General features: G+C 48.8%; 11 protein-coding genes across 11 annotated transcripts; 3 read left to right on the forward strand and 8 right to left on the reverse strand.

Annotated features, from left to right (window-relative positions):
* Positions 1 to 405: 405 nt before the first annotated feature.
* Positions 406 to 1,961, reverse strand: TRV_00286 (GTP binding protein, putative; the record flags this gene model as incomplete). The annotated part of the gene is made up of 3 exons (XM_003025478.1): positions 406 to 1,631; positions 1,684 to 1,815; positions 1,868 to 1,961. 3 exons carry the CDS (start codon positions 1,959 to 1,961, stop codon positions 406 to 408), a joined length of 1,452 nt encoding a protein of 483 aa, XP_003025524.1.
* A 217-nt stretch (positions 1,962 to 2,178) lies between these two features.
* Positions 2,179 to 2,631, reverse strand: TRV_00287 (uncharacterized protein; the record flags this gene model as incomplete). Its single annotated transcript, XM_003025479.1, has 1 exon — positions 2,179 to 2,631. The coding sequence occupies one exon, from the start codon at positions 2,629 to 2,631 to the stop codon at positions 2,179 to 2,181; it is 453 nt and encodes a 150-aa protein (XP_003025525.1).
* Positions 2,632 to 5,328: 2,697 nt separating this feature from the next.
* TRV_00288 (uncharacterized protein) lies at positions 5,329 to 6,354 on the reverse strand (the record flags this gene model as incomplete). Its single annotated transcript, XM_003025480.1, has 3 exons — positions 5,329 to 5,532; positions 5,613 to 6,131; positions 6,322 to 6,354. 3 exons carry the CDS (start codon positions 6,352 to 6,354, stop codon positions 5,329 to 5,331), a joined length of 756 nt encoding a protein of 251 aa, XP_003025526.1.
* Positions 6,355 to 10,791: 4,437 nt separating this feature from the next.
* Positions 10,792 to 11,130, reverse strand: TRV_00289 (uncharacterized protein; the record flags this gene model as incomplete). The annotated part of the gene is made up of 1 exon (XM_003025481.1): positions 10,792 to 11,130. The coding sequence occupies one exon, from the start codon at positions 11,128 to 11,130 to the stop codon at positions 10,792 to 10,794; it is 339 nt and encodes a 112-aa protein (XP_003025527.1).
* Positions 11,131 to 11,799: 669 nt separating this feature from the next.
* On the forward strand, positions 11,800 to 13,833 carry TRV_00290 (uncharacterized protein; the record flags this gene model as incomplete). Its single annotated transcript, XM_003025482.1, has 5 exons — positions 11,800 to 12,224; positions 12,305 to 12,403; positions 12,468 to 12,879; positions 12,946 to 13,015; positions 13,076 to 13,833. The coding sequence occupies 5 exons, from the start codon at positions 11,800 to 11,802 to the stop codon at positions 13,831 to 13,833; spliced, it is 1,764 nt and encodes a 587-aa protein (XP_003025528.1).
* A 1,087-nt stretch (positions 13,834 to 14,920) lies between these two features.
* TRV_00291 (uncharacterized protein) lies at positions 14,921 to 16,249 on the forward strand (the record flags this gene model as incomplete). The annotated part of the gene is made up of 2 exons (XM_003025483.1): positions 14,921 to 15,271; positions 15,293 to 16,249. 2 exons carry the CDS (start codon positions 14,921 to 14,923, stop codon positions 16,247 to 16,249), a joined length of 1,308 nt encoding a protein of 435 aa, XP_003025529.1.
* A 67-nt stretch (positions 16,250 to 16,316) lies between these two features.
* Positions 16,317 to 16,917, reverse strand: TRV_00292 (uncharacterized protein; the record flags this gene model as incomplete). The annotated part of the gene is made up of 3 exons (XM_003025484.1): positions 16,317 to 16,347; positions 16,410 to 16,631; positions 16,736 to 16,917. 3 exons carry the CDS (start codon positions 16,915 to 16,917, stop codon positions 16,317 to 16,319), a joined length of 435 nt encoding a protein of 144 aa, XP_003025530.1.
* A 407-nt stretch (positions 16,918 to 17,324) lies between these two features.
* Positions 17,325 to 19,187, forward strand: TRV_00293 (uncharacterized protein; the record flags this gene model as incomplete). The annotated part of the gene is made up of 8 exons (XM_003025485.1): positions 17,325 to 17,378; positions 17,492 to 17,578; positions 17,661 to 17,733; positions 17,810 to 17,909; positions 17,984 to 18,529; positions 18,588 to 18,634; positions 18,698 to 18,990; positions 19,053 to 19,187. The coding sequence occupies 8 exons, from the start codon at positions 17,325 to 17,327 to the stop codon at positions 19,185 to 19,187; spliced, it is 1,335 nt and encodes a 444-aa protein (XP_003025531.1).
* A 1,390-nt stretch (positions 19,188 to 20,577) lies between these two features.
* Positions 20,578 to 20,906, reverse strand: TRV_00294 (uncharacterized protein; the record flags this gene model as incomplete). The annotated part of the gene is made up of 2 exons (XM_003025486.1): positions 20,578 to 20,809; positions 20,866 to 20,906. The coding sequence occupies 2 exons, from the start codon at positions 20,904 to 20,906 to the stop codon at positions 20,578 to 20,580; spliced, it is 273 nt and encodes a 90-aa protein (XP_003025532.1).
* Positions 20,907 to 21,186: 280 nt separating this feature from the next.
* Positions 21,187 to 22,614, reverse strand: TRV_00295 (transesterase (LovD), putative; the record flags this gene model as incomplete). Its single annotated transcript, XM_003025487.1, has 4 exons — positions 21,187 to 21,312; positions 21,389 to 21,967; positions 22,038 to 22,108; positions 22,242 to 22,614. 4 exons carry the CDS (start codon positions 22,612 to 22,614, stop codon positions 21,187 to 21,189), a joined length of 1,149 nt encoding a protein of 382 aa, XP_003025533.1.
* Positions 22,615 to 23,409: 795 nt separating this feature from the next.
* TRV_00296 (alkaline serine protease (PR1)/allergen F18, putative) lies at positions 23,410 to 25,365 on the reverse strand (the record flags this gene model as incomplete). Its single annotated transcript, XM_003025488.1, has 6 exons — positions 23,410 to 23,473; positions 23,546 to 23,783; positions 23,850 to 23,955; positions 24,020 to 24,556; positions 24,612 to 25,076; positions 25,174 to 25,365. 6 exons carry the CDS (start codon positions 25,363 to 25,365, stop codon positions 23,410 to 23,412), a joined length of 1,602 nt encoding a protein of 533 aa, XP_003025534.1.
* Positions 25,366 to 25,419: the final 54 nt, after the last annotated feature.

The following is a 25,419-nucleotide window of genomic DNA, read 5'->3' on the forward strand; positions in this document are numbered from 1 at the left end:
CGGATGCTGCGCGTGTTTCTGGCTATGAGATTCTTGTATACTGTTATAACTAGAAGTTCTTCAGAAAGAACCTATCATGGCCACTAGATATCCGTGTAAATAGTTTAGACATGCTAAGATAATGAATCAGAGCGAAAAGCTCCAATATGAGTTTGTGAATAGGGCAACGGAATTTTTAATAACAGTTTGTAAATTCTATGGCTATGGTTCTTGGCGAATATTAAATGAAGTGTACGGTAACATATTATCGTAAAGCTGCATCAAATCAGGAGCTTTCCAAAAACTATTAAAGCATTAATTATATCATCATTTCGGAGGTTCATGACCTGCCTCACGCAGCAGATCCTCAAACATATCTCGAAGAGATTCCGGGAGTTCAGACGCAGCCTATCCAGGTAAGTTAGCTCAGCCATGAGTGACAATCAAGGAAGGGAAAGAAAAACTCACATTATTCCTCATTAAGCCATGAAGTAAGAACAGGGCATTTTCCCTATCCTTCGTCTTCTTCAAACGATCTGTCTTATCCTTGGCTGGCTCTCCGGGTTCTGGGCGTGAAATCGGGGTGCGTACGGTGTCACATAGACTTTGGATAACACACATGCTCTCAAGGCAATCGATTACAGCCTGAGAGCCTGCCGGATGAGATGCTATTAAAGCAAGAGCAAACCAACCTTCACTCTGAACAATGGGCCACTCCGTTTGAGTTATCATAATACCAATAGGGCGTGCAACATCCTTATGCAATTCAAATAACCGATTAACCAACTCCTCAGTTCCAGGTGGTAGTTCAGAATTTTCCTTGAGTCGCATGAGCGTACGACAAATAGCCGCTATAGTACGTCCGATCTCTGTCTTGATAGGGGAAGAATCTGTCTTGCCAAACAAAGCAAGGAGCAGAGAGAGATAAGTACGGCGGCTGGCAGGTGAGTCCGAGTCCGAGGAAATCGGTTCCAACAACCGGGTTATATTGGTGACTGACGTTAATATTGTTTGACGAGTCAGGCTTGCTGCCATAAGCTGTGCATGAGGCAATGTGTCGATTGCCCAGAGTCGAGAGACAGCTTTGATAACACCAGCCTCTCCAAGGCATTCACGGTTGTCTCCAGCTATAGCTAAATTTTTCAAAAACCCTAGAGAACAATGGAGGACAGTCGCCTTCGAGTCCTCACGCTGTAGCATAGAAATCAACGGCAAGTGAACCTTAAAATCATGTAACATTGATTTGCAGACTTCATCGTCTCGAGCAACGTTACCAAGGATAATGCAGCCGCATATCTTGAGGTCATCCTTTTCACTGCTTAGCCATGAAATCAGGGTCTCAGTCACCGAGCAGCGCAAAGGGTAATATTTTGGATAGGCGGCAAGAGCAGAGATATCGGCCAGAGAATGATTGAGTTTGAGCCGCAGGGGTCCCATAATCGAATCTTCACCTTTAAAGGTATCCAGAAAAATTGAAAGGAGCTCTTCAACATGTCCATTTATAATGCTGAGTTGCTGGAACTTATCCTTCTGGAGGTATCCATTAAGTGCGTTCAATAAGCAACCGTATCCCTCTCCGTGAGATTCGGAGCTCGATACAGCATGTATTATAAGAGGCAGCAAGTCATCGGGAGTGGTATCGATAGATTGACCTAGTGTGATCAGTCATGAGTCTTGACATATAGGACATAAGGCATGACATACTTTGCTCACTCGCCATTTCCAGCAGCTCGTAAGTGACGCCTAATAACGCGCTGCCCCTGAGTTTCCCGGTTTCTAGAAGTTTTAACAGAACGATTGAAATTCCATTTTGGGCGACTTGGGCTTGTGCAGGGACTAAAAATTGTTAGCTGGGAAATAAGAAGAAATTAGAAAGTAACTCACTTACCATAGTCGATGCAAATATTGTAGATAACGGGTATAGCAACATGAACTAAACTTAAATGAGTGATCCATTGTATTATTGGTAGGGTATAATTCATCTCTAGCACTCTTGCTCTATTTTCGTCTGTGATTGGCAACGTTAGCCTTGAACCGTTGGGAAAAAGGGGCAGTGCTAGATATTACCCGTGTCCGCGCATGAGTTACCAATAAATCTTAGTGAATGTAACAGGGTATTCTCTTCGACCTCTTCAGTGGAGATGATTCGAAGGAAGTAGTCCAAAATTCCACTTTGGCCGAAGTAGGGCCTCCATTTTGCTAGACATTGTCAGTATATATATAAACAGTCTCATACCTTAACGAGGCAACTTTACCGTCCCGGCTTGCATCTGCTAACATCTCTGCAACCTCTGCCATGTAAGTAGAGTTACTCCTCCACATCATATCGATTTGAGATAGCACCGCCTCGAGCCCATCAAGGGTTGGGCTGCCACTTCTCCGCTCCTTTTCTGCTAGTTCCAGCGAGCTTAGGAGGTTGTGTAGTTCTCCGGCATCTCCTCCTTTGAACTTCGTGCGCAGAGAGCGGATCATATTCTCTTCTTCTTCTTGAGGCAACTTGGGTAGATCCTTAGTAGATGCTGCAACAGGTGATTTTGGAGTTTGGTCATCCATCTTCTGCGCAGACTTGGAAGGGTATTTATCTAAATCTGACCCTGCTTCCTGCGCCGGGTTGACCGGTGGCCCAGCGGTGTTCTCCATGTTCTCATCCATGAGGGCTCAACTTCCTGGAGTGGATGCCTAGTTATATCAAGAACAGCGACCTAAGATGGGCCGCTTAAGGAATGGCCAATCCGCAACGACGACGGGCCGGAGTTTGACAAGGGACTCTAGCCGCCTCCCAGGATGACTCAAGGCTTCGATGCTCTAAGATGACAGCTTCTCAGTCATGTGGATACAGGGAAAGTCCTCGCAAGCGGCTAAGAATAGCTATTTAATCCAGGGTTCCAAAATCGCAAGTTGGTTAAATAAAAGCACTAGCAGACGGGTGCCTTCCAGTGGGGTTCTTCTATATGAGCTCCTCTATTCCAAGTGTATCTATTGGTGAGCAGTGGCCAGGGTGGCATTAGGCAAACGGACAAGCATCAGGCAGAAGTCGAGCAGGTGACCAAAAAGGATCCAACTCTTAAGCGCCCGCTCACCGGTTGAGCTCGTTGATGCCTGGCGAGAATGCGAGATGTTGCGACTTTCTAGATATTCAAGGCTCGTGCTCAGCGAGCTCAGCCGCCGTCAGGGGTGGTGGCTGCTTATGTAACTAGTTAACTAACACGGGATGGCTGGTCTTTTCTAGGGCTTTTCTCGGCTGCTGCCTGAGACGACATCCAAACGGCCACGGCAGCGACTGAGGGCTGAAGGCAGCCATGGAGGGGACAGGTGACATATGCCACTTAAAGATGTTAAAATACTACTTCAGTATATGAACCAGAATATGGTGGTGTCGTTTGGAGGGGCCAAAAAAATGAACACCGAGATTACCGGCGCGAGAGTTGACCTAGATTGCCCTCGGCCAGAATCGAACTGGCATTTCCAGATATCCCAGCGAGTTGTGCTCCTGAGTCATATTTGAATATGAGACTGGCGTGATAGCCGCTACACCACGAAGGCATTTTGCTTGGCCCAGAGTCGAGGGAAACCAGCCTACATTGCTATGGATATTTCGCTACATATACCAGAGTGGGGCGCACAATGACAGGCTGCGAAACAAATATGACATGGGGGTAGCCGGCTCTTCAAGAGGTGGATGGCACAAAATGCAGCATTGTTATGCGCCTGATAGCTATACCCAGTACTCCGTCCTATGGGGCCGTTGCAACCTCTACTTCGAACTATCAAGTACAATCCCACAAGCTGCCTGGGTCGAGGGTGCCAGTCCCGACATTTTGAAAGCTATAATGCAGCCCTGGACATTGAAATCTTTCATTCCCAAGAGGTATATCTATGTCTCAAGGGACTAGAATTAAACCCATCACCAGACGTGTGTTTACCCGGATAATCATTTCAGACCAGAAATCAATGTTCCAATATCTGCCGTTTGGACTCAATCTCTTAGACTACGCCAAGTATCTAACCTCAAAAGCTATGTAGATTACTTTTCAATCTCAAAATTATTCAACTTCTCCCTCTTTACTACATGTAGTCCGCAGCTCCATACAGTTCGAAACATGTGACGTGGAAACGTATCACGTGACATATTTGCGGCACCCCTGTTGCAACGGCGGAAAAGAGCATTGCAAGGGGAGAATTGCATGCCACTTTTCTTTGGTGTTATAGAGCAGAGCTTCATCCAGTCGTCACTTCTGGCTAAATACCTGGGATAAAGCTGCTACATACCCTCACTAGTATCCCAGACCGTCGTTCCTTACAGCCGCAGTCATGACACGCGCACAGCAAACTCTTTCCGTTGCTCTGCTTGTCACGTCCGTAAGTTGGGCATCATATCAATTTTGACTCTATTATAGGCATTCAAGAATAAAAAAGGACCTTACGTTAACCCTTATTTAAATTATTAGCTCTACCTGGCCCTCTACCTCGGACTGCTACCTCTGAACCAAACCATCCAAGAGGAAATCATCCCACATGTGCGTTTCCCCCTGAAAACAGTCCAACCAATTGAACCGCGGAGGAATGCATTGGCTAATTTATTCCAATCTCTCTATAAAGCTCCCGACCTACTTCCTTATGGTCTTAGGCTCCTATCTTCTCTTCAGGCTTGGCTGGGGAGTATTCACATTCAACGACGTTCCCGACGCATATAAATCCTTACAAGCAGAAATAAATCAAGCAACCACCGAACTAAGGGCAATGAACGTTGATATAGATTAAACTTTGGTAGCAGATACAATATCAGTGAAATGATTGGAATGAAGTGGGTGAATTCATGACGGTCATGGAGGGAAGACGTGAGGGGGAACTATCTGCGTCTTATATAAATTTGTATTTATATGGGTTGCTTCTTTAATATTTGCGGACATGGGACTTTTTTTTTTTTTCATGAGAACTGTTAACTAGCGGCGCTTAGGTGGGTAGATATATACTATAATTATAATTTACATGACTCTCTTTTTTCCTTAGGCCGATAGATAAGTCTTAAAGGGGAGGGTCGAGGTCCTTATCCTTATTACTGCGTTAGTTGAATTACATATCCTCAGTGAAATAGATAGGGTATATTCTGACTGCCCTTTCGGCGATGTCATGAAGGTGTATCTGTATCTATCGTTCACATAAGACGAAAGAAAATGCTCAATTCAGAGGAGAGGCCAGGGTTCGAAACCATATGAACAAATAGAGACAATGAGAGAGAAGTGACAACCATGTAACGTATGTCAAAAACAAAATCTAGATGGTTTGTTTTGGGTAGCTTATGTAGCTATGAGAGGGTTCTCTTTGGCTAGTCGGTCACGCTCGTCGATATCACTTAGAGGCAAGGGTTAGTATCCAGTATCCCGGCGCAAAGCATAGAGGTATAGACATATGAATAGGAGTGGGGAGGGGAGGGACTAACGTGGCTTCCCATGGGTAGCAGATCCAAACATCTCCGCTCGTCACGGCAGCAAGATATCGGTTCTCGGCGAGCATTTCTGGTGGAAGCTGGCCCTTCTTTGGCTTATCCTTGTTCTACGCAGCGAGGGGGTTGAGTTAGTCCTGTTTAGTTCTCCCATCTTTTTACGAATGATGACGTATAAATGGATGCTTACATGTAGGACAAAGATGGAGAATGTAGTCTTCTCTCCTTGTCGACCAAGCTGCTTCTGTGCAAGTTCAACGTCCTTCTCGAGCTCACGAACGGCGTACTCGAGGGTGGTGCGGGTATCGTCAACTTCGTCAACGATAAGAACATTCTTTCCGATCAGATTGGCCATCTCCAGCGAGCTGAGATCCAGCCATTGAGTGCGTGTGACTTTGGTGCCGGGGACCTCCTCGGGGTCTCCTCTACCTAGATCTTCGTACAGCGAAAGTCCAATAGCCTGGATAGGAATATTTGGGGAATCCTTCTTTTTGAGGAACGATCTATATTGCACACACCCCCAGTTAGATACCGAAATGGGAAAGGAAAAAAAAAAAAGATGCGTTCCATGGGTCTCAGCCAAAATGATATTGCTTCCATACCTTAGCATTCTTGCAGGGACATATCCTCCTCCGCCGATGGCAATCATGAGGTTCGGGCGGAATTCCTCGAGGATGCGGCCTGCAGAGGCCTGGCACAGTTTATGCACCTATATATTGTCAGACACATACTAAGCCTTGTCTCGGTTGTATGCTTGTGTCGTGTATGCTGGTTCCTAGGCGAGGGTATGACAACGGAGAGGAAGGAAGAGATTAAAAGCTGGCTCGCTTTTCGTCTCTCATGTATCTGGGGAGAGGAAGACAAAAGGTACTCCGAGCAGAGGCTCTCTCATTCCGTACCTGGTTGTATGTGACGTAGACTTTCTCGACCATGGTGGCTGGCTGGCTGATCCCTGGACTAGTGATCTATTGACAGACTGGTCTCCTGTGTATATACTCCGTACAACTATGCGCGAGTCTCTTCTATATAAAAACAACTGTAACGCATTAGCAAGTCGCTCAAGGAAAGAAAAAAAAAAATTGCACTCCCTTGGAGGGGCAAAATAGCGGAGTAGAGGCGCTGGTCGCCCTTTGGTTATTGCGACAGCTCTATGATCGCGGCGCAGCAGCGAGTCAATAATAACTAATTCACGTACCTGAGTTGACGCAATATAGGTATTCCACCCGCTAGCACTGGCCGATATACCGGGTCAAAAACAGACAGGGCAAAACTCCGTCACCAAGCAAAGCAAGAGTCCCTCTTGAATGTCGCTATTGCTGGACATGCGACAGCCCGCGGAGGCCGCCGCGAAGGCCTTTTGCAGCCTCGAAACTTTTTTTTTTTTAATTTCTAGCTGATTGATAAGGGCTCGAGCCCTAAGAAGCTAACTACTTAAGTATCGAGGGTACATCGACATGCCCGTTCGGGATATTTACGACCGCGACAAAGTGACGACCTAAGTACATCGACGACGACGATGGCGGTAGAGACGAGAGACGAAGACGGGTTGGTGGGGGCTGACTGTTGGCGGTGATGGGCAGTGAAGGAGAAGACGGTACTCCGTACTCTGTACTAGACAGCGGACTTGACGGGGCGTTGAGCCTTCGTCTCGAAGATGGCTGTTCATGCCTGCAGGATCGCCAGAGCGCCACGAAGAGATACGAGACGGATAGCCAACTAAGTAGTGGTCAATGCTTTGTGGCAGTCTTCGATGGCGTCGTCGCCAGTCCAGACTGGTATCAAGTATATACGCTTAACAGCAAACATCTGGACAGGCCCAACAGCGGCCGGCGCGGGATAGCTCAAGCGGCCGTGGGGGTAGGAGAGAGAGAGGGAGAAGGAGAGAGAGCTTACTTCGGGTTCTATCTAGGCATATGTGAGCTGGCAAGATCTTCCTCAGGCATACGGAGTGAGCAGGAAAAATGTCTGAGCACCGTTCCGAGACAGATGATGAAGGATGGCCCCCGTATAAGCCGATGACTTGAGCTCTCGTTCGCCGGCCAGCTAACTAGCTATGGCGATTGTTTCGGCATCTAAAGTAAGGCAACGCTTACGACGGGAGTGCCACCCACCGCCACTACTCTATCTTAACAGGACCTGTGCGACAACACTCCGTACTTTTGGTCGTGCGACTTTCATAAATCAATTATTATGCAGGGAGCAGCTTCGAGCAAGCCTGAGCCGAACTGACGTTTGCATGGGGAAGCAAAGAAAAAGGGGGAGAGAGAGGGAGGGAAAAAAAAAGCTAAGGAGCTTCAGTTACAGCAAACTGGGATGGACGGTGACAAGTTACATTCACAGGGAACCCCGCTCGTATTAGTTCGGTTCTGTCCAGCCATTGTCTTGCTGGCCTGTGTGGTGATTCGTGGTGTCAAGATGTACAGAGACTTTGACAGAGTTGAGATAAAATGATGTCGACATCCATCATCCTTACACGGAGAAGAGTAACTTCTCCAGCGCCGGCCCAAGCAAATTAATCCACCTGACTTAAGGGACAGGGATTAATTTTGTGGAAACGTGAAAGGGAAAGCAAAATAATATTCTCCAGAGAAAAAGAGAAAGCCGCCTTGTGTGAACAAGCATGTTCCTCTGCAGGTTTGTAAGTAAGTAGTCTGGGCGAAAAGCATTGCAGGGCTGCAAACGAGCTAATGAACGAACGAACTCCAGCCAAGATGTGTCAAGATCGGATGATCCCTGTGAAATCGTCCAGCGCGCGCTTTGAGCTTTTTATCTTTTGTCAAGGGTCAAGGACAGGCCTGGTCGGTCGTGACATTATCTCTGTGCATGCATATTCTTACGCAGCGTTGTCCGGGTATACATACATACATACATACATAGTCGAGCAAGCAGGTGATCTTCGGAGGGTTGCAGTCGCAAAAAGGGAACAAACGGGGTCCCTTGTCAGCTTTGAAGAGAACAAGGAATTCGATCTCCTGCGCCATCTCACACTATTTCGGACTATTTTATAGTCGAGCTCCAGTTATGGATTGGCACAAGATAATAATAATAAGTATATGCATGGAATTACTTTTAGTGTTGGCAGTTTTGCGCAGCTGGAGCGTACGACCTGGCCCGTATCCCAGGACCACGGATCCCGGGTCAAGTTCAACGAAGATAAGATGGCGATTATGACTGAAGAGGGGGAGGGGAAGGGGGAGAGAGACCTGTCTACACAGCAGCTGAGAAAGAAGGCTGGTCGCCAATTGAGTATCTGAAATCCTTTTTGCTTCAGAGCAAGCATCACACGGGAACACCAAGACGATTTTGGTGATATCAACTTCGGATGGGAGCAGTTCCTACTGGCCGTGGGCTTGGTATTTGTGCAACCGTCAAAGCTCCCAAGAGAAAGAAAAAAAGGGAGGGAGTTTGACTTGTGAAAATTTCAAGAAAGAAAAAAAAAAAAAAAAAAAAAGAACAACGGAAGGGAAAGGGAGGAAAAGGAAAAAGGAAAACGGCAAAAGGGCAAAAGGAGGGCGTCCGCCTATCGCAAGCCATCTTCGGTGGTTGAAGGGACGGGAAAAGGTGACCTATCCCATAAGGGGTGGTGACAGCTCACCCGCCCGGAAAGGAAGAAGAAACGCCCACCGGATCGTACCCACGGCGTCGGAAGCCATCCCCACGATCGGCTGTTCTTGTTCTAATTCGTGCTCTCGCCCTCTCTCTTCTCTTTTTTTTCTGGATTTCCATGGGTCGAAGGGGAGGGGAGGCGGGCGGGCTACACACCACTGGGTCTGACAAGATTCACGTCTGTCAGGGTAGGTTTTTCGAAACTTCCAAATTTACTTCCAGTTCGAGAAGTTCTACGGAACCAATCTACGCTGTTTCCATGCATGTTAAACAAAAGCTGATTACTAGACACAGCTCTCTTCCGCTCTCTCTCTCTCTCTCTCTCAGCCGTGCAATAGCGGATGGCAATAAAGGGGTGAGGGTTGATGGAGGGTGTTCAAGAAAATTGGCTGATGGGGGCGAGTTACAGCCTGATCTGACAAACCACCCCTGTCTGCTCAACGTCGAGACAAGATAGGGTTAGTTGAGAAGCTGAGGAGAGAAAGCAAACCAAAGGAGGCGAAGGAAGATAAACGGAAAGGAAACAGAAACAGAAACAGCAGCAACAAGAGGGAACAGAAAGAAAAAAAAAGGAATTCTTGCAGGCGGTGGGCTCTGAGGAAGTTGGGCCTGCAGGAACAAGGCCAGGCCAGCACACGGCCCCCCCAGGTGGGAAGAAGAACACAAGGACATATGTACATATGTACAGAGTACGGAGTACATACACGGCTGTCCCCCTCGATGCGCTTGCATGTGTCGACTGGAGCTCTTATCCTTTCGAGTGTGGAATCAATGATGCACCTCCGATGAGCCCATAATAAACCCATCGACCGATGGGGCCTTTTGGGCTCCAACTCGAAGTGCAGATGTGAAGAACTAAATACTTAAATAATGATAACATGGCTAGCTAGTTAGCTGCTGGCTGCAGGCCCCGTCCGTCTAAGCACCAACAGGGATGGGGGAGAAACGGGCGCCAGAGAAAAGAAATAGTAGCAGAGACTAGGGGAAACGACGTGACGATGAGGCCCAGAAGATCCTGCTTTTTGAGGCTTATATTTCCTATTAAATTATGTATATTTTTAAAAGAAAAAGCTTTTCTAGGTAATCGTTCATGGAATTGTACGAAGAGTGCAGGCAGGCAGGCAGGCAGGCAATATAACTGACTAAACTAACTAACTAATGATTAATGTACGGCATCCAGCTGGTCGAGAGTTATTATTATGTTACTGACCAATATTAATCCCCCCGTGTATAACTACAGTTAAGTAGAGGCACCGGCGAGAAGTACCTTTTCCTTCCCTCCTGCGTCTCGTCTCGTCTCGTCTCATCGTCTCATCGTCTCATCGTCTCGAACCGCTTCTCGACAGCTTCTCGACTGTTTCATCTTCTGCTGCTGCTGCTCTTCCTGTTATAAATAGTTCCTCTGCACAGCTCGCGGCGGCCCCCCCTTGATCCCTGGACGTCTCTTGTCTGTCTGTCTGCCTGTCTGCCTCTTCTCACTCCCCCTGGTATCCCAGTCCCTGTCCAGTCCTCCTCGTCTGCCTGTCCGAGGGACAATCGGGGTCTAAGAAGTACCATCGAGCAGTGCCATGCCAGCGGTAAGTATCCTTACTTAGGTGTTGATGCTGTCCCCGTAGAAGAAAGACACAAGAATAATACACCAGCCAGCCAGCCAGCCAGCCCGAAGAGTCTCAGCCGGAGTAGTTAGTCCTCTTGCTCGCCCCCAAGGGCCATCATCTCCTGAAGAACTCTGGCCGCCCCCTTTGCCTCCTCGCTCTCCTTTTTCACCATCTTATATCTGTCATTTTCTTTTCTTTTCTTTTCTTCTTCTGCTTCTTCTTCTTCTTCTTCTTCTTCTTCTTCTTCTTCTCTTCGTCGTCTCTTCTACTCCTCTTCCACTGACACTGGCGGCCGCCCCAAAACAGCACCAGCAGCCCGTCGACCCCCGTTGAAACAGCGCTCCTCGAGTCCTGCAAGTCCTGCGAGTCCTGCGAAAGGCGTCCCTTTGATCCGTCCTGTCTCGTTCTCGCCCGTCGTCGCCGTCTGCGGTCGTCGCGGCCCTGCTGCAAGGCTCGCTGCAGCTCCTCCTGCGCAAACCTCCCGTCGCCGCCGCCAGTCCGCATCTCCAACCACCAAAAAATCTCCACCACCACCACCGCTGTCTAGCTAGTTAGTTACCACAACGTCTGCCAACGGCCAGTCACAGGCCACAGCACAACTTACAACCGCCGGACACCCGCGAATGCGACGCTCCTGGCTGCTCCTCTGCGATAGCCGCCGACTGCTTCCCCTCTACGGCTCCACCAGCTCCAGCGTGCCCATCGCCGTCCCCCACCCAAAGCCGGCCTGCGACAGCCCTTAACCCCTGCCCTTAAGTCAAGGACTCGGCCGGGGGGGAGGTCGCCTTTCGTATACTCCCTCGAGTCAAAATATCGTCTCCCTGCACATCGCTCTGCGCAAGCTTCCCCGGACTCGAAGCCTGCTCGTTCTTCCCTTAGCCGCGGCCGCTGCAGCTGCGCTCGCTCGCTCGCTCGATCGCCCGTTCTCCGTTTGCCCTGCTCCGGCCCTCGCCCTCGCCCTCGCCCTCGCCGTCTCTCGCTTACGGGGTTGGACGTATAACGGTCAGGCAAGGCCGTTATCCGTCTCTCCAAACTGTCCTGCGAGAGAGAGAGAGAGAAAGCGTCTTGCGATACCGGCCGGTTTTAGTTCTCCACACTACTACCTATACTACTCCCTATACCTACTACCCTTCTACGACCGTCACTCTGGCGCTCTCAACTTCTTCTCTGACCATGAACCGCATGCTCGATCCCCCCCTGCGAAATCCATTTCATGCGCCTCCCGTCAGCGACCTCACAGCGAAATCAAGGACTATACCACTGCTCTCCCCTTCGGGCCCCGCAGGCGACTCTGTCAGTCCCAGTGACCCCATGGACATGAGCCCGTCTGCCTCGACCTCGACCTCGACCTCGATGGCTCCGCCGCTCCAGAACGGTGCTGATGCAGATGCTGCCAACCCCAACAATGCCAATTCCAACGCCGATTCCAACTCCAATGCCAATAATGCCAATGCGAATGCCAATGCGAACCACACAAACGGCACAGCTATGGACTCCGCACAGTCGCAATCTACCAGCTCGAACCACCCAATTGGTGCTGCAGCTGCAGGACAGCAACCCAAGGTCGTCCAGACGGCTTTTATCCATAAACTATACAGGTTTGACCCCCTCTTCCCTTTTTCATGATGTAAAACTACTTGCGGTGATGTGCGCGGACCTGCTAACGGCTATTCTACAGTATGCTGCAGGACCCCAGCATCCAACATCTGATATCGTGGTCAAGCTCCAACGAGAGCTTCGTCATGTCTCCTTCGTCGGACTTTTCAAAAGTCTTATCGTACGTTCTAGCGATTTCTATACATATGATTGTGGATGGTTTCAAAACTAATTAAGATGTATAGGCAATATTTCAAGCATACCAATATATCATCATTTGTCAGACAGTTAAACATGTATGGCTTCCACAAAGTGAGCGATGTTTTTCACACAGGGTCTCCAGACTCGCCAATGTGGGAATTCAGACACGGAAATGGCAGCTTTCGAAAGGGTGACGTCGCTGGCCTCCGAGACATCAAGCGGAGAGCTTCAAGACATGCGCTGATCCACCGAGACTCTTTCTCAACTCACAAGGCCAATCAGTCACAGCCGGGTACTCCCGCGGAGGCAGCCATGGACGGTTTGGACCCTAGAATGGCCAGTCTGGAACAATCCTTGTATGACATGCATAACCGCCTGGCGCGGATGGAGGATCACAACGCGCTTCTAAGCTCACATTGCCATGTCCTCGCTGAGGGTCTGGCCAGATGTCATCAGGTGAGAGACTTACACCCACTAACCCTTCATTTTTTTTGACCTATCTACTAACCTTCAATTCGATAGTGGACAAGCACGATGTCCTCCTTTATCGTCACCATGGTTCCTGATACCGAAAATTCTATACACAAAGAAGGTAAGTTTTGCATCCCAGATACCAACAACGTCTAGAAGTATAACTAATGTTTGATACTAGCTGCAAACATGCAACGTGAAATAACCCGGCAGCTGGAGTATATCCGGACTCTAGAGAACCCCCAGGAAGCCATGCTGGCAGGTCGACAGCCCTACTTCTCCATGTCCATGGACCCTGGCCCTCCCCCACTCTCCCCGCGTCAGGTATGCCAGGATGACGGGAGACGGCCGTCTGGAATCCGCCATCCCTTACCACCCCATATCACCATCTCACCGCACCGTCAAGGCTCTCTCGGCGGAAACCCGACTCCGATCTATAGCAAACCCCAGATCCCGCACCAATCCAACCTCCATCCCCTGTCATCAGTCACGTCTCCCCCAGGGCCCAACCTTGCCCGCCGACACACATCAGCAGACATCAGACAGCACGGTTGGCCCCCATCGGCAGGTCCCTCTCCCAACTCACAGTATGGCCCCAACCCATCCATGCAGTGGCCTTCTTCACCAGGTCGAAACCACAATTCCTCTGACCAGCACGTCCGAGATGCATTGGCGCGGTATGAGCTTGGTGGACCACGACGGCAGCAAGAACAATCCAGACACGTTACGCCACCCTTTCTTGACCCAGCCCAGCCGGACAATGGCTGGGCTATTGGAGGGCCCAAGTTCCCGCGTCCAGTAGAGTCAATGCCCGCCACCCGTCGATCAAGCATGGCGAGCAACGTACATTCACTGCTGAACCCATCTAGCGCAGCTGAGCGGGTAGATGACCCGGATGGCCCACTTGGAGAAGACCGCAAACGAAAGAGGCTCCAGTGACGAGCCAGCTTTCTTTCCCTTCCACCATATATATCAGTTTTGTTTCGTTTTTGTTTTTCTGATTGTTTAGTTTTCTTTTTGGTTTGTTCTCTTCCATCTCTATTATACCATACCAGAAAGCCATCTTGGATCCCTTCAAGCATCCCTTTTCTAAAAGTGAAAAAAATACCCATTTGCTTTTACAGCCTTCGCCATAACCAGCTTACTGTTATTGTGTTTTTCTATATATATCTCCTACTTCTTTCCCTTTTCAATTTGCCATGCATCGATAACAGACGGCGTCCTCTCTCTTCTTATATACCACCAGCTACCCGTCTCCGTCAACCAGGCTGTTTCTTTCCGGCGTACACGATATATACATATATCCATCTCGTTTACTCTCTTATCTCAGTTTACCGCACTCTACTTTTTTTTTCTCTCTCTCTCTTTCAATCCACCCTTCTCCATTCATTCAAATCCCCTTCTGCCTGTCTATCTCATTTACCTCAGGCTCTTCACGGTTACAGGGTGTTAGGTCGGACGGTCCCCTTTCTGTTTGCTGTACAGTAAAGCCATTGGGAATGGGATTTACAGCTCCTAGTCTAGGCTTTTATATGTCTTTCTTTCTCTTTGGGAGGAGGCGGAATGGTAGGAGGGAGGTGTTTTTCTTTTTTGGATGGATCCAGCATTTGTGCAGAGGCATGCATATACCATGGCATAGGGAGGTAGTTGTAGCTATTTTATCCTTAGTTAAATGTGCAAAATGGGAAGCTTTTAGCCCAGAGACTCCTTTAATATCCAGTCCCTTCCAGGCATGTTAGGAGTAGCTATGGTGTCTTTCCAGCTATGTCTCTATGTCTCCAATGCTATCTCTTACTGTAACATGCCGAGAAGGGACCTTCCCACTTGTCTACTAGCAGACTTCCTGAGTATAAATATCTTCTTCAACAAACAAACAAAGCTCATCCTGCATATTTTCTACAACCTCCATTCAAATATTCTTCAATCCATCTACGCAGCTACCAAATTGGCCCTGCGTTGGGCTATACATTGCTAGCTATAACCCAGAACTCTTGGCGTTGGCGAGGTTAATTTTGGGTGTTCAGGGATGAAAGACTCACTCTCGAACTCTCCGCCCAGCAAGCTGCAGAAGGCGAATACCATAGGCCAATTGGACGATGTAGGCGGAGGATATACCTCAGATTCAGCCGGGAGTTCGAATGACAGTTTATTCTTCAGTGAAACGTCGAGATCGACCAAACGCCAGCGCCAGATGGCGACGCGGAAGAAGAACTCAAACACGTCAGAGACACCAGAGAAAGGAGGCAAGAAGAGAGTCGCGTCTGCTTCGGCAGCGAGGCAGGAAGTGATACCAGAGAAGAGGCAGAAGACCGTTGAGCCTGTTGAGCCTGTTGAGCGTGTGGACGAAACTGCGGCTTTGCCCGTCAGATCAATGTTTGTATTTTGCTTTCTCTTATAGTCCTTTGTTTACATATTTTCTGGTTTCGACTACATATTTTTTTTCATATTCTTTCTAGACCTAACTACCATGAGAGAAACGCAAAAACACGCTGACAAGATGAATAGGAACCCGTTCAAAACCACAGTCCGGTTCATCATCGGGCCAGACGAGGAGGAGTTCCAGGTTCACTCGTTTTTGCTGGAATCTACTGGGCTCTCAGGATTCTTCGACTTGGGAAAATCTACAGGTCCAGTCAAGCGTCCGGACCTAGATTCCAAGGCATTCACAGACCTGGTGGAATGGCTGTATGGCGCCCACATGCGGCCTGGAGTGGCCGTGGACACGGCTGCAAAGTACAACAATTTGATTGATTTGTACTCTATTGGCCAGAAAATGGGAGGAGAAAGCTGGATGAGGCTGGTCATGAAGCAGATGCTCGAACTATTCGATCAGACTGGGAGAAAGGTCCCGGCAGAGCTGGCTTCCGTTGTATACGAGAAATTCGCCTGGGGAAGCGGAATGAGACGTCTATGGGTGACCTTGAACGTCGTTGGCGAGATGGAGGGAGAGTGTGCCAATGTTGACTTTCTGCGAGATGTGAACCGGATGCAACGATCCGTGATACAGAAGGAAAAGATTGATATGGAAAACCTGCTGGAGCCTTTCAGGCAGCAAAAGAAGCCACCGGGCCCAAAACCACAACCCGTTTCTGGAGAGTCATCAACATCGCAGAACGGTACGACAGCCCAGCTTGCTAAAGGACTTGTTGAAAAGCAACGCCAGCAACAGGAGAAACAATCACAGCCGCGGTCACAGCCAGAAACCGCATCTCAGCTAAACGGAGAAGGGAGGACACAAGCTAGCTCGGCATCAACACCACAGAGTCAGCGGAGCCAAAAGAGCCGTGGTCTCACTACCTGTGAGGATCTACTGAGGAAGTTCCAATCCGGACAACCAAAGGATGATGCAGCATGATGGAATGACGGATCATTTTCTCCCCTTCTTCGATTTTCTCCGTGACAGAACCTCATCCAAATAACTACTAGCTCTCTTTTTCCCACCAGGATCCGCCCCTGAAGCAGCTGGGGACTGGTCACTAGAAGATTTCCCTTTCTTGCCTTTACCCAACGCTGACCTGCCGTCTTCCTCGTCACTTTCCTCGACTATCTCTTTTTTCTGGCTGGGGGTTGGACCGGTCTGTTTGGTTCGGGCGTTGGCGTTTTTCAACCTTGATGCTTCGGTCTTTTGAAAGTTTTTGCCTAATAGCTGCTCCCGAAGCTTGTCATTAGAGCTGAGTTCAGTTCGTTTGATGCTGCCGTCAGCTTCTTTCTGCGGAATAGGAGCTCCCAGGCCCAGTCTACCAAAACGCACGAAGTCACAAAATTAGCTTAGAGACCTTCTACATTTTACACAATTAAAAGACACAAAAATACAAAGACATCCACACAAGCTGCTACTCACTTCTCCGGGACTGCTGTGAATATCTCATCTTCCTCCTTCTGGAGCTCTTCTTCAGACTTTGCATTGGCTGTTTCATCGGCCGTTTTAGGAGGCAGCCAGGATGCGATCAGTCTCTGGCTTCTCGCAAGAGCAACGTTGGCTCTGTTGAATATCACATCCGCCTCGGAGCTCGTAGCCGGCATCTTTCTCCTTCGTCTTTCCTCTGCCGCCCGTTCAGCTTTCTGGTAGTCCCAAATCCTTTTGATATCAAAACGAAATTCGGCAAAGTTGAAGAAAGCAAAACAAGCATTTATTAGGCTCGTAATTATCGTATTGATATTTCAGTACCGCCCACGCTCTTTTTTGCGGTACCCGGAGCAGATCGGGCTGTATTTGTATCCGTATTACCGCGCTCTACCACGTTTCCGATTTTTTTGCTTGTTTCTTCTTTCGACTGCAACTTCGACTTTCTTCGTCTCCTTCGACTGTCCGGACACCATCGTCGACTCGACTTCTTCCTCCTCCAGCTCTCCTCGTTCCCTCGCAGCATCGCCTGTCTCTCTGTACTATAAACCCTCTTCGTTTGGACGCCCGGTGCCGATTCTTCAAGATGTTCAAGCTCGCCCGTAGCAAGCCAATTGCTGCGGCTTTCAGATCCGCCGTCGTGAGTTCCCCGTTCCCGCCTGCATCGAGCCACAGCCATTGTATCTCGACGGGCTTCCTTTCACGTCTGGATGTCCACGGAATGCTAACATGTTGGACCTGTGATGCCTGTAGGAGTCGCCTCTTCGCACCAGATTCGCTCAATCGCAGCGAAGGAACCTCTCCATACACGAATACCTCTCCGCCAACCTTCTCAAGTCTGTTAGTATTGGCCAGCTGTAGCTCCCATTATCAACCAGCAATACATTAGCTTTTGTCTAACGCGCCCGTGATTGCTATATAGTATGGCGTCGGTGTTCCAAAGGGTGAAGTTGCCCGCAGCGGCGAAGAGGCTGAGGCCATCGCAAAGAACATCGGTATATTTACCTCCGCCTGACCTAAAATTTAACTAAATCGGAAAAGAAGAGACGACTAAGGATATGATGTATGTAGGTGGTGAGGACATGGTCATCAAGGCCCAGGTCCTGGCTGGTGGCCGTGGAAAGGGTACCTTCGACAATGGCTTGAAGGGAGGTGTCAGAGTTATCTACTCGTATGTGTTCAAGCCCAATCCTGTCGATGCTGGCCGTTTGCGGCGTCACAGAGCTAAACTAACCTTTTCTCCAGTCCAACTGAGGCCCGCATGTTCGCCGACCAGATGATCGGCCACAAGCTGATAACCAAGCAGACCGGTGCTCAGGGCCGTCTCTGCAACGCCGTGTACATCTGCGAGCGCAAGTTCGCCCGCAGAGAGTTCTATCTTGCCATTCTGATGGACCGTCAAACCCAGGCTCCAGTCATCGTCTCCTCCTCCCAGGGTGGAATGGATATCGAGGCTGTTGCTAAGGACACCCCCGATGCCATCACCACCACCCCAATTGACATCCACACTGGTGTCACTGATGAAATTGCTCGAAACATTGCCACCGGTCTTGGTTTCTCTGAACAGTGCGTTCCAGAGGCCGTCGAGACCATCAAGAAGCTCTACAAGGTCTTCATGGAGAAGGATGCCACTCAGATCGAAATCAACCCTCTCTCTGAGACCTCTGACCACCAGGTTCTTGCTATGGATGCCAAGCTTGGCTTCGACGACAACGCCGACTTCAGACAGAAGGAGGTCTTCTCCTGGAGAGATACCACCCAAGAAGATGCTGATGAAGTCAAGGCTGCCGAGTATGCTCTTCCATTTAGCCCCCAATACCTTATTTGCAGCTCTAACTTTTGCTTATAGATCTGGCCTCAACTTCATCAAGTTGGACGGAGACATTGGCTGCTTGGGTAAGCCCATCTTCAATACTCCCTACCTCTCATCAACGAAGTACTAACTCTTCGGCTATCAAGTCAACGGTGCTGGTCTCGCCATGGCCACTATGGACATCATCAAGCTTAACGGTGGAAGCCCTGCCAACTTCCTTGACGTCGGCGGTGGTGCCACCCCTGCTGCTATCCGATCTGCCTTCGAGCTCATCACCAGCGACCCCAAGGTCACTGCCATCTTCGTCAACATCTTCGGAGGTATTGTGAGATGTGATGCCATTGCTCAGGGTTTGATCAATGTCGTCCAAGAGATGAACCTCCGCACCCCCATCGTCGCCAGACTGCAGGGTACTAACATGGAGAAGGCTCATGCTTTGGTATGTCTATCCTACACCTCAATTGAAACAAGGTGACCACTTTCCCTAACTCTATACTATAGATCAGCGAATCTGGCCTCAAGATCTTCTCCATTGAGGATCTCCAGGTCGCCGCCGAGAAGTCCGTCCAATTCTCTAAGGTCGTCAAGATGGCCCGAGACATTGATGTCGGCGTTGAATTCACCCTTGGTATTTAAATCACGGACCACCAATTTGCGACCTTTTTGCATCCTTCCCCTCCCTTCTTGTGTGCCTGAGCCCTTCTCGCCGGGAGTGAGGGAAGGCCCAACGAGTCAATCTAGGCGTATGCTCCTTACTCAGATCCCTAACATGCCATACTAACCGTTTTTACTCCTCCTGTCGCAGAAAAAGAGCATTAGGTGAACCCACGGCCCCCTGTTTGAAGTTATCGGTCCATATGTCTTTTTTTTGCTTCCCCTCCCTTTCCGTCTTGTGTCACTATTTTTATTTTAGCACGTAAAATGTGGGTTCAGTGTATACGCCACATGTTAATCTATAGAAGGACTCATTTTTTTTTTTCTTTGGAAATCTGTAACTAGTTATATATAAGGATATGTAAGAGGAGAAAATATTGATTGTGGATGATGACCCCGAAGCTTAAGAAATCTAGCTGTAGAGCTTAACTAGTGATACATTACAAATTTCCAATACTCCCTCCATCACCGTTCTTCCTGTATCTGCTACTCGACAGCCTGGCGTCCTTAATTGAATATTATGGCTAGTATTTCAATTTTCTCAGGTTGAACATGCGCCCGAGGACGAAGTTGAATGTTCCAAACCATAAGAATGCGCCAGAAAGCAGATAAATCGGGGTAACTTTGCTGCCAGCCCAAACCCATTTTCTTGGGCTCACACTCCACGGCCATAGCCAACGCCATGGAGCCGGCCCATAAAGCACCTGGGTGACTACCCGACGAGCATATACTTCGTTAGGCGTGGCGCCATCCTGGCTGTGCACAACTCTTCGTTCATATTCGGACCGAATAGGATGATAGAGAGAGTCTGGCACCAAACGACGTGGTGTACGTGCAATCCGAGACTGAACACCGCCAGTTATGATAGTAACGACTTTGACACTATTACATTCAGTTAGTGTCGGATATTATCCGGATATATGCGGAGTGTAGCCAGCTGTACGTACCCAAATGGCTCCAGTTCCACTCTGAGTGTGTCGCTGTACGAATGCAATGCACCTTTCGTGGCATTGTATACAGAACCGAAAACATAGGGGATTATCTGTCAAATTATTAGACGGTTTTTTTCAACTCCTTGGAAAGCATGTCTTACCCCGGCAACAGATCCAATCTGCACAATGGTGCCTTTTGCTTCGATTATGAGTGGCGTAAACACCTTGCACATATGGATCACTCCTATAATGTTGGTTTCGAACGTCTGACGTACTTCGTCCATGTCAACGTCAAGTGCTGGAACCGTATAGTCTTCGAAATTAATACAATTAGCCCAGGAAGCATAGAATAGGAGAAAATAATGGCAGATGTACTTCGACCACTAGATACAGTTATTAGCAAAGACTGAAAGCAAAGAACCTTTTCCTAATAGAATTACTTACGCATTGTTGACTAGAATATCTAGCCCTTTGCTTTCGCCTAACCTGGACTTGACTTCGTCAAAGCATGCTAGGATACTCTTTTCGTTGTCAACCACCAGGTCCAAGGCCTCAATTCCCTTCTCTTCGAGGTCCACGAGCACCTCTTTATTCCTGGCAGTTGCAAACACTCGCAAACCATTGCGTTGGAATTCAAGAGCGAGGGAATGGCCAATACCTCCAGGCGAACAGCTAAAGGAGATGTGTTAACTCCTCTGCTATCACCAGACTGGGATTTAGGTACTCACCCAGTTATGAGGACTGATTTACGGTTGTCTGGTGAAGACATGGTGGTATATTATTGTTAGTCGTGCCCTCAGGTGATATAAATGTGTATTTTGTACTGCAACTCTCCTATGTTAAAAGTGAAAAAGAAGATGTGAAGTTGTAGTTGGCGTGGTGGACCTTGGAAGCTGTGAAGTCATAACAAATAAACTTGCCGAGGCCAACTAACGGTAACCTAATTAACACTTAGTTAACTAGTTAGTTAATCCAACGTCGACAACTAGTCAATTAAACTACTTCTTAGGGCCAGCATCATGAGATTGCTTTCTTGTTACCAGCCTTTGCTAGAGGCCTTCAATTGTGTATACTGCAGCTTCAAGTTCATCCAGCAGGTCCAAAGCAGCAATATCGAAAGGAGGAAACGAATGCATAAAGAGGGTACCGCAGATACCTGCTTTCATATCCAACCACTACATATCGAAGAATTAGGAGGTGACACATTTAAAAGTAGCAGCTAGATGTCGAGAGATAACGGAAATCACATACCCAGAAGGCGTTTGCAGCCCCAGCCCAGGAGATAGATCCTGGATAACGAGCACCCGGGACTCGATCCAGGTTGATACTCGCAGACAGACCCATATCAATCATCTTTCCTGGGTTAACAAGGCGACTCATGATCTTTGGGCCGCGGTCTCGAATTGCGTTTATTTCTTTATTACACTCGAGCTGGGAAGAAAGGATTGTGTTGATACTCTCGGGTCGCAGCACGTTCTCACCACTGCGAAGTATCATCTGCAAGAATCTGGTAAATTCCTTGGGCGTCGAGTATAAACCAATACCGCCCAAATCATCCTTCGCTGGGATTGTGTATGGGACTGGAGTCATGGATAGGCTCCCATCTGGTGCTCGCTGACAAAGTTCAACACGTCTTGCGTTGAACTCAGGATGATTTTCAGGATGGAATGTGGTTGCCGTGATACCGAGTTTTTGAAAGATATTCTCTTGCATGAAATCCCCGAGCTTCTGATTTGAAACTTTTTCGACTACACAGCCAGCCCAGTCAACTCCAGGGCCATAGCCCCAGGATTTTCCCGGCTCAAAAGCCAAAGGCAGGCGGTACGTTTCCTATAGAAGGTGAGGTTCTCTTCTCAAGCATAGTGCATCTTCTAATGGTTATGAATAACACTAGACTTACCCTGGATGTTACATCAGTGGTAGCGGTGTGATTGTGATACTCCGCCCATCTCTTGACAGATGAATTGACAGCTAAATAGACGAACCCACTAGCGTGAGTTAACAGTCGTCGCAAGGTGACCGTTTCCTTAGCTTTACGAAGAATGGGTTTCCCTACCAGCGCGGTCAGTCTGGTATATGCGCCTGTGGAGATGAATAAACATACCATTATTACCATCTTCAAACCCGACGATTATATCTGGCTCAGCCAGCTCGGGTAAGATGGCCCCGACGTCATCATCCAAGCCTACTAGCCCCTTTTCAACAGCAACCATAACAGCAACAGCCGTGACGATCTTAGTCATAGATGCGCACCAGAACATCGATCTTTCCGTCACAGCATCCCCAGACCCATCAACGTTTTGAGTGCCATAGGGAATAGAATGTAGTACCTGGTCTAGAACCCCTTTAGTAATCATAATCATCTCGACTATCCAGAATTTTCCCGTCCTACCTCTATTAGCAGCCGTAAAAACAGCTGCATGAAACCTGCAGTCACTTTTGGAGCAGGTACGCTCCAGTATATGGGTCAAATCCATTGTAAATAGCTGGTGCTCTGGTATCAAGAAGTTATAGTGAAGGAGTAACTCTGCATGATCCGGTCCGAGGGAGTACACCAGTCTTGTTATATAGTGATCTCCAAGGTGGAAGTCAAAATATCTGGCTTATAGACTCATTGCCCGGAGTCCTTATTTAGCCATATTTCGTACTTGTGAACTTGCACGGGCATGCGGCTGCATGGTCCCGGAGTACGTTTTGGGCTAAGTGGAGCTGAGGCTATTAATAGCAGGTGAAAAGATGTTGGTTTCCCGTGGGTATAATACTTCCAAGTGATCTGCCCTATCGAGTGTGTGCATAGAAGACATTCATAAAACGAGGGAGGCTGTTCCCCGAGTGTCTAGCTGTTAATTCACAGCTGATGAGACAGGCTGTTATCAGTGAGATTGATGTTGTTGTTCACGGAAAAGGCGGGTTTAGACTGTGTGGCTGCTTTTAGGGTCTCGGCGTTTATCAAGCGGAGACTGGCCTGGCCGCTTTAAGCTGTTCTTGCAGGTAAAATTAAGCTCAAAGACTGAACAAGCGCCGCCTAAGCCACTACTAGTAAGTCGAACTTGCATTAGGCGAGCTTGCAGCGCCGCCCAGTCAAGATGCCAATATCACTAAGTACTAAGTATTGAGCCTCAAGCTAAGAGTAATGACTAAGAGAAGACCAGGTCAGGAAAAGGAGAGAGTTTAAAAGGAACTTCATGTTAATCCATTGGTATGTACATAGATGGACGAAGCTACCTGATTAAGGAAAGAAACGAGGCACAGCCGTCAAAACAGTAAGCTATTTACAAGTCGAAAAGCTTCGACCATTGCTCTTCATATATGTTCAAGGGGAAAGAAAGAAAGCCACTATGAGGGGAAGTGGTTTACTCATGAACTCTCCAGTCAAAAGCAAGCTTCCAAGGAAGGTTACCCGCTTACATGCCGGATCCGTTGTTGATGAGCTTGCTGGTGGTGCTGGCGCCGGGGTTCTGGATGACATCGATGGCCATCTGCTTGATGGTGTCGCAGAGGCCGGGGCCACCGCCCTTGCCGAGGCCAATGAGGTAGGCACCGAGACCGGCGACGTGTGGGGTGGCCATGGAGGTACCAGAGAGGACCTGAGATCCACCACCTGGCTTGGCGGAGGTGATGGAATCACCGGGAGCGTAGACATCAACTGGAATTTATATTAGCACTGTTTCCTTTTGTCGCCTCTAGAGGTGAATGAATGGAATATACATACCAACTTGACCGAAGTTGGAGAAGTCGGCCTTGCCGTCCTGCTCAGTGGAGGCAGCAACGGTACAGATGGAGGGCTCGGAAGCTGGGGAGGAATCAGCAGCATCGACCTAGAGATATGATGATTAGCACAATGGACGCAGTATATATGTTTCTGAGACGGAAGGCGCTTACGTTGTCGTTACCGGCGGCAACAGCCAAGAAGACACCACCCTGAGCAATTGCTGCAGCGGCGTCGTTGGAGGCCTGGGAGAAGGCACCACCAAGAGACATGTTGGCGACAGCCTTGTCGGCACCCTTCTGCTGGGCGTCCTTGGTAGCCCATTCCATACCCATGATGACACCAGAGTTGGAGCCAGAGCCGTTGCAGTCGAGGACCTTCACGGCAACGACGTTGCTCTTCTTAGCAACACCGAAGGTCTTACCACCAATGGTTCCAGAGACGTGAGTACCATGGCCGTTGCAGTCCATGTCCATGTCATCAACGAAGTTTGCACCCCAGGTGGCACGGCCCTCGAATTCCTCGTGCTGGATATCGGTACCGGTGTCAATAACGTAGGCAGTGCTGCCCTCGCCAGCAGTGCCGTCATAGTAGTAGGTGGTGCCACCGGGCTCCTTGGAGCCGACACGGGCGAGACCCCAGGATGGAACGTTGTCCTGCTGTTCAATAGCGTTGATTTGGACGCGGGCATCACGCTCAATGTATTTGACCTAGAAACACTGTGAGTTGATGGTATTCATTTAGGGAGACATAATTGATGCGTACATCAGCGCGCTTGGAAATCTCATTGATCATCTGCTCATCGAAGTGACCAGAGTATCCCTTGAGGCCAGTTGGGAAGCGGTAGGTGTGCTTCATGCCACCCATGGCTTTGGCGCCACGGCGAATCAAACGGCGGCGGTGGGTGCGGTTAACCCAGGAGCGGTGGGAGTCGAAGTCCTTGTCGGTCATGCCATCGTTCATGACAACAATGTACTTATCAGCGAGGGTCTGGACACCAGCGCGAGTCTCCATGATCTCAGCGCCGTTGATGACAGATGCCGCCGCCAGGGCGAGAGGGATGGCCTTGGTAATGAAACCCATATTGAATGGTAACCTTTGTGCTTTTGGCTGGTGAAGAGGGAAGGGTGAAGGCAATTGATTGCTTGGAGAGAGGAAGGAGAGAAAAAACCAGAATTCTGGCGGGAGAGGAGGGCCTTGATATAGATTTTGGGAATTGGGGTGTAGCTTCTAGTCATGTCAACCAAAAGGTGCCCATTTAGGGGAATTATGGGAGCTCCGTTAGCGGAATCGCTTGGCTGTCGTCCTTTCACTTCCCCATAAGCACGAAAATTGGGTACCAATTCGCCGGCCTTCGATATCCCTGGCATCGGAGTGCCCAGGCAAGGCGCTTCTCGAAGGGCATGATTATGGTGTCCTGAGCTAGCTGGTTAGGCTGTGCTTTTGATCGGCATTCATCTCGTCGTATCAGGAAGCAGTGAGAGAATAGAGAGAATATGCAGCCGAAGGTATAAGTCATCTGGTAATTCTGATATTGAAGCCGGAATGTAACATTCAGCGAAGATCACTAAAA

The sequence above is a fragment of the Trichophyton verrucosum genome, assembly GCF_000151505.1.
Source record: "Trichophyton verrucosum HKI 0517 chromosome Unknown contig00020_1.f1.exp, whole genome shotgun sequence".
Taxonomy (NCBI): Eukaryota; Fungi; Ascomycota; class Eurotiomycetes; order Onygenales; family Arthrodermataceae; genus Trichophyton; species Trichophyton verrucosum.